At 19.5% G+C, this 8,033-nt stretch overlaps 1 protein-coding gene across 1 annotated transcript in view; it reads left to right on the top strand.

The window, feature by feature from the left end:
• The window catches only part of LOC102680066, a 32,748-nt gene extending 25,081 nt beyond the window's left edge, over positions 1 to 7,667 (top strand). The window contains exons 4-5 of the mRNA XM_006624028.2: positions 7,388 to 7,464; positions 7,549 to 7,667. Coding sequence (XP_006624091.2) covers positions 7,388 to 7,464; positions 7,549 to 7,667 — 196 coding nt within the window. The remainder of the gene's footprint in view (positions 1 to 7,387; positions 7,465 to 7,548) is intronic.
• The last annotated feature ends 366 nt before the right edge of the window (positions 7,668 to 8,033 follow it).

Raw genomic sequence — 8,033 nt, forward strand, 5'->3', positions numbered from 1 at the left:
TCTTTATTAAAAAATTAATTATTTTATAATAATTAATAAAGAATTATTTCATTATTTCCTTTCACTGAAAAAGTATTATTCCTAGTGAAGAAAATTTATTAATTGTATTAAATGTATTAATTATAATAATTATTAAAAATTATTAATTTATTAATTGCTATCATATGACCAATTTGTAAATATTTATCATGTAAATCAACAGATTTATATAAATAAAATTGTATTATATTTTCAAAACATAACTATTTTGAATTTATAATTTTTATACTAATATACTGTATATACTAATATATATATAAATAATATATATATATATATTATTAATATATATATATTATAATTTTATTGTTAAATATAATTTTTATTTAAATATTCTTTTTCAGTAAAATTATATATAGGCAAATATTTCTACCTTATGATTCAACTACAATGAATCATGTGAAAATATAAATAATTCATTTTACTAGCTACAAAATTGTTTAAAAAATAACTTTATATTTTTATCAAATTTTAAAAGTAAACTGCACAAAATAATCTTTATCTATGCAATTATTTTTTATTATATTTTAAATAAAAAAATTTTTTTTTTATTCATAAAATTAGTTTAATAAAATCAAAATAATTCATTCGTATTATTTTTTTCTTTTTAAATTATATTTTCTTATTTTACGAATACTTTAGAAATAAATTTAAAAAAAGATTATTCATAATAGAAAGCAAATGTCTTAAAAATTCAAATTTAAAAGAGAATTGAAACATATAATATAAATGAAAAATTATCTAAAAAGTGAAAATAAATATTGATAAATTATGATTTACATGATTTATTATTATTTATTTTTTTCTTTTTTGATAAAAAATATTATAAATTAATTAAACTAAATAAATGATTGATAATAATCTTAATTGATCATACTATTAAATTTTATCAATTTTTATATCTTTATATCAATTATATCTAAAGAATCATTTTCATTAAAGAAGTTACAAGTTCGGAATTATAAATTCAAAATTCAAAGATTGCGATGATGTAAAGATCGGTATTTATAAATGTATAGTTGAGCTAAAATTAAAATGTCGAAAAAAAAACTTTCTGAAAAAAATTTGCAATTAATGTGAAAGTAATTTATTACTAAATGTTAGTAATTATCATACTGAATTTAAGAGGATTTAATATAAGGATTTAATAAACTAACAGAAATAACTAATTGAAAATTAAAGCCGAAATGAATAGAAAATATCCATTATATTTATGTATATGTCTTTGAATATTTTTCTGAAAGTAGCCTTATTATATATTAAGTAGCCTTATTAACTTGAAATTTAAGAATTTTAAATCTATTTTACAAAATGGATTTCAAAATTATATTTATTAATATTTATTAATTAATAAGATATTAATAAAAATCTAAGATATTAATAAAAATCTTTTGATACATTCTATACTATACATTCAATATTGTTTAACTATTATGTTTGAATTCTGTTTAGCATCATTACTAACATATTGTATATTATCAATTTAAACATTATTAATATAACCGGCTTGGTTATAATAGTTTTAATCGTCAATTAATAGCCGATGATAAAACCGATATCGGTTTTATAATAATTTTTTATCTATAATTCTTATAATATATCATTCAAAATATATAATAAGTGAAATTAATATTATGAAATATATAAATAAAATTAATATTTGTTATTATTTAGTATTACATATAACAAACTTGGACATTCATGAATTTTTGAAATATATTAACATAAATATTATGGATATTGCATTATATAATACACTATTTAAAAATTTATTTTATTATAATAACGATGTTTCGATGGATTATTTTGCCAAAATTGAAAGACAATTACAAGATTGTTTAATTATTTTAGGATTTTGAAGAATAAAAATGAATTTCTTTTTAAGGAAATAATACAAGTAAATATCTTACAGATATATATGAAAAATATATAAATTCTGAAGTTGAAAAATATTCAATTGATAAAGAAACTGGATTTGCTTTTTTTTAAAATTATTATATCAAAAAGATGATGTTAATGGAATTTATTAAAGATTCTAATTAGATTTTAGATTTTGTTGTTTTTTTATTTGAAATTATTTTATAGCATACAATGAAAAAAAAATTATATTTTTATTATTTTAAAATAAAACAAAATACATATTATTCTCTGTTATATTAAAAAACAAAAATTATTTATATAATTCTAACTTTCCGCTTTTTCGTATAATGCGGAATTTCTATAAGTTCTTTATATCATATTGTATATAGAATATTAATATATTCGTGGGATATCTTTAGAAAAATAATTCTAGTAATTCTAAAACAAACAAAAATGTTGATATACAAAAATATCGATTAAGATTTATTTATTAAAACAATATTAAAGCAATATATAAGCAATTGAAATAGAAAATAATAAAAAAACATAGAAAATAATGAAACGTGATACAAGTTAGTAAGAATAGATCAAATATGAAATATATATTTTTTTCAGATTCTTGGGATTTTAAAATCCTATTATCATTTTCATATCACTATTACCAGTAGAATAAAAAAACTAATTCTGGTACCAATATGGATCTCACAGAATTAAATAACAGTAGCATATCGTATTCTGATTTTTAACACATTTTAATTCACAAAAGTATGAATGAAAATAAATATAATAAAATTACACATAATAATATGTCATACATATATAATACACACAATAAATATATTATAATAATATTAAACAACCGATACGAAATATTTAAATGATTTCCATCATTTTCATTATTGTTTCTGATTCCATAATATATAATATAATATATAATATAATATATATTATAATCATACAATATATAATATAATTCAATTTACCAAACGATAAATGACTAATCATTAGTGAAATCAAATCAATCTTATATTGCATTCTGAAAAATTATTCACAGCAAATTCGCAAATGATATTCCAATCATAATAAATCTAAATATTCTGTATAAAAATAGATTACGATCACTCTTTTTCATAACAATAAAGACTTCCTCGCGTAGAGGGATCACACACGCGATTATCGACAAGATGTCAAACATTTCATTGTTTTACCATTATATCGGCATTATCATAAAAAATTATTATCACTCTATATATTAACTTAACAATTGAGACGTTTTTAACAACTTTAAAATGATTTGCATAATGAGAAAGAACCAGCTATATATTCTAAAAATGTAAAGATTTATAAATAATGTGCGAATTGCGTAAAGCACGCAAAAAATAATAAACTCAATAAAAAATTTCGCAATTATTATTTACTTTGAAAGCAAATGACGTCTCACTCCACACTTTTATGATATTTGCAAACAAAGAAGCATTATATATATATATAATGATATATATTTACAAATTACTATAAAATTATTTTTAATTACTATAAAAAAATCATTGATTAAATAATCTAATTTATTAAAATTTTCCTACAAATATAAATGATATTACTGATATAATATTCGATTTCATATACTTCATGATGTGATTTTAATCTTCGGCACCAATCATAGATATATATTATCGATATAAAATATTTATCGCAAATATTAGACGGCTTTGATTCTTATTAATATGACGTAATAATTAAAATAATAACCGAACCAAACAAACGAGAATTATAGTTTTTTAAATTAACTGTTTTCCAATAAATATTTTTTTGATAATCCTCTTTTCCGAGTTATATAGAAAAAGAGGGTAGATACTTGATATTTATAAAGTTTTTATTTATTTTAACTCCTCTGATCTCAAACTGACAAGGATTTGATCGATCTTTAATTTCTGAATCTTTCAAATTATGTTAAAACAGTAGAGATTTAAGTCTCATTACAATATCAATTCTAATTAATTTTAATTACACATTTCATCTACTTTTATTATCAAGATAGCATAAATTTGATCGATCTTTTATGACATTATCAAATTATTTTATTATATGATATATCAAATTATATTATTATTATTATTTCATTAAAAAAGTTCATAGAATTATATCAGCAAAATTTACTGGTTCAATTTTTTTTCAAATCAATAGTATTCTTTTCTAATAAATAACTCACTTTCAAAAATATATTTATACATTACTCCATTGATGTTTCCATTGCTCAGAGCAATGTTAGAAATCTTCTTGTGATTCTTCTTGAAATTTTCAGAATTATTGTCACTTCGCGTTTTATTTTCAATATCGTCCTTTGATAAATAATTGCTTGCTTTATAGTTATCTTCATACATTTTTTTTTTTTAGGTTATTTTCATACATCAACTGCTACAATTTTTTTTTCTCAAGTTTCATAAGAAATTTTGCATTAATGTTGTATTTAAAAAGATCATAAAAAATATTTTTTCAAAAAATATACCGAAAACCAAAAGAAATAAAAATATTGAATATCATGTACTAATTTTTTATCAACAATCGAAATGTTTTTTTCGTTCGACGAGATAAAAAATAAACTATATATGTTCCTTGCTCGTAATGATTTTCATTTCCTTTTTCTTAAATTTCAATCATGCGTCATTTTTTGTATTATAATAATACATATATTAAAATTATATTAAAAATATAAAGATTACAATAAAAAACTTAATTTTTTTATTGTTTAAATAAAAGATTAAATAAAAGAAAATTTAATAAAAGAAAATAAAATTAATTATAAATAATATCTTTTCTTAATACTTTATTTTTATATTTTTTATTGCTTTCTCGATTTATATAGACAATATTTTTATTTATAAAATAATATTTTGTTTTGATAAAAATATATGAAAGTGTGAAAAATTATAAAAATATGTAAAAAATTTATTGAAAAAAATATCTTGATAACAAAGACTGTGTCAATATATCTTGCTTTCTTGCTTTCTTTTTTTTTTTTAAATTTATTTTTTTTTAAATTCAACATTAATATTATTTCTTAACATTTAACTAAAATTATAATAGTTAATTATATTAACTATTAACTAAAATTCAAAAATATAATTCATAATAATATGCTATAATGTGAATGCACAATTCTAAATAATTATTATAATAATATATATAATAGTAATTAATATAAATAATTCTAAACTATTGAAAGTATGCCAAAAAATAAATAAATATAATTATAAATAATTCTTAAAAATTATACTTGTAATTTTTAATATGAACATGAATCACATTTTTATAAGAAATATTGTATAAATAAATGACTAATTAAAAAATTTCATATTGAGAGAATTATTATGATGAGAATAATAGAATATATGAATACGTATGTGTATGAAAGAAACAATATAAAAATGAAAAAAAAAATGAAGTAAAAAATTTTAGAATAGCAAATTAATTAAAAAAATATTTTTATAATGATAAGTCTTGTATATTCTTTTTCAAATTTTTTATTAAATTTTATTCCGTTCAAGTCATTTAATTAGCATTCCATATTATAATTATTTTTATTAACATTCTATATTACAATTATAATAATATAATATAAGTTTATTTATATTTCGAAATTAAATTATCATTAAAAACAGTTTTTGTGTGAAGAATTATTTTCGAACGATGAACAGATTAATAAACATGCATATCGATATTTTATATTATATATTAAATTTATTTTTATAAGATACAATAAAAATCTCATGAAATGATAGAAATAGAAATAATGATTTCTAACATATTCTGACATATTCATAATATTTCGTCAATTCAATGTTATTAAATAAATTCGTGTTATTAAATAATTTTTGCTTGCATTAAAAATGATAATAAAAAAAATTGAATATGAAATAAAAAGAAAAATTCAATTGTATATTATATCTATTTAATTTTTACAAATAAAAAATAATAGGAAAATACATTCTTTCCAATCCAAAATCTTATAAGAATCTTTTGCCTCTATGGATTTAAACAAATTGAATGTAATATATAATAATATAATATATAATATAATATATAATATAATATAATATAATAATATATAATAATATCCTATATATGACTATTATTTTAAATCAAATCATTATATAATACCGAATGTTATGGAATTTATTATAATTTGTTTAGATAAGACTTAATAAAAACAAATTACATAAATTTCAATTTGCATAATTAAAAATAATAAAATTCTTCTTTTCTATATCTTTATTAGTTATATATATTGCATATTAAATTATATTGATATTAAAAAATAATTATTTGTAATACATATAATATAGTAATACATATAAAAAGATATTAAAAAATTAATTATTTATTGAGTAACATAACGATACCATATTACGATGCATTCAATTGAGTGCTTCAGTGTTTTATTCTTCAAAATTAAAATGCTTATAATTTGTTAATGAAATTTTATCGAATATATATGAATTTTTTTTTTTTCATCTAGAATTTACTCTTCAATTCTATATTTTTATAAACTTTTATATATATATACTTATTTATATATAAACATACATACATTTAATTTATTACATTCCGTTTCCAATTGAGGATTTAAATTTCAAAGTGTTCTCGCATGAATGCAAAATACAGGGATGCATCCATCAATGTTTTATGGAAAAAATAAGAATGCTGTTAGAATCAATCATGAGATATACTGTCGGATAGTGATGATTCAGAACTAGAAGATGAAATTTTGAAATTTGGCAATGGAAAGGAAGAAGTAATAAAACCAATAAACTACTGATTATAACAGTGAAGATGATATTTCTTTGCAACAGTTATTCCCATCTTCCAAAGCAAAAAAACTAGAGAGAAAATATTCTGGAAAGCAAGCAGGACTACAAAAGATGAGATAAACTTTTTAAGAAATATTCTATTACCATTGAAATTTTGAACTAAATATTCCTTACAAATTATTCTGTTTTTTTTTTTTTAATGAATTTTTTATTGAGATCTCCTGACAATCAGTGTGCAAATTTCTCCAAATATGCCACTAACTTCTAAAGAACTTCAAAGATTTATAGGTATTATTATTATTTGGATGTCGCTTATTCGATTATTACACAATCACTACACGAATTTGATTCCAAGCACAAAAATTTCCCAAATAGCAGACACATTATGATCTATAATCGTTTTGAGAAACTGAAAAGAATTTGCATTTTTCTAACAATATGGAGAATATGTCTAAGCTTTGTGAAATATTACCAATATTGAAATAAGTAAAAAATTCTTACTAGTTGGAACAAATAAGAAAATTCTAATTTTTCCAAGTTTATTTTGTGATGAACAGACTATAGCTTTCAAAAGAAGGATAAGCCTGAAAATCTATAATCCAAAAAAACGAGGATATAAAATGTGAGTGCTTTCAGGTGAGGTTTCAGGCTATCTAGTTTATTGTATAATTTTGAAATAGCAATAATCAAATCAGTTCCGAAGAAGTATCTGGAAAACCAAACTTAGGCGTAGCTAGCAACATAGTAATGCGAATGTGTAAAATTATTCCAAGGAATATCAATCATAAAGTATTTTATGATAACTATTTTTCTAATTTTATGGCATATTTACGTAATCTAGGGATTCAGAGTGTTGCAACTAGTTGTTGCAAGTTAGTTATAGTTGAAATTGTTATCCTGAAAATAAATCAACTACATGAGTTTTCTGGTCAATCAGAAAGATATGAAAAAACAAGATAAAAAAAATAGGGCTATAGTAGATAACGTAAAGATTTACGCCATCAATGGTACGGCAATAAAATTGTAACACTTGCCTCAATTTACTGTCGAAATCTGTGATGGCAAACCGATTCTTTAAATCGGAAAACAAACAAAGAAATAGAATGTTCAAATATTGTAATAGAATATAATCACAATATGTGAAGGTGTAAATCTAGTATTCCCTGCTGGAACCTAAAAAATAAAAAATGATATCATAAAATATTTTACCATATGATAGATAGATATGATAGATAGTAGTAAATGGCTAACTAAGAAAATAAAAAGCAGCTCGAGCAGAAGAACAAAATTTTTGCTCTCTTATTCTAATTCAAACAGTTTTTGGTA

Source organism: Apis dorsata, unplaced genomic scaffold (assembly GCF_000469605.1).
Source record: "Apis dorsata unplaced genomic scaffold, Apis dorsata 1.3 scaffold_986, whole genome shotgun sequence".
Classification (NCBI taxonomy): Eukaryota; Metazoa; Arthropoda; class Insecta; order Hymenoptera; family Apidae; genus Apis; species Apis dorsata.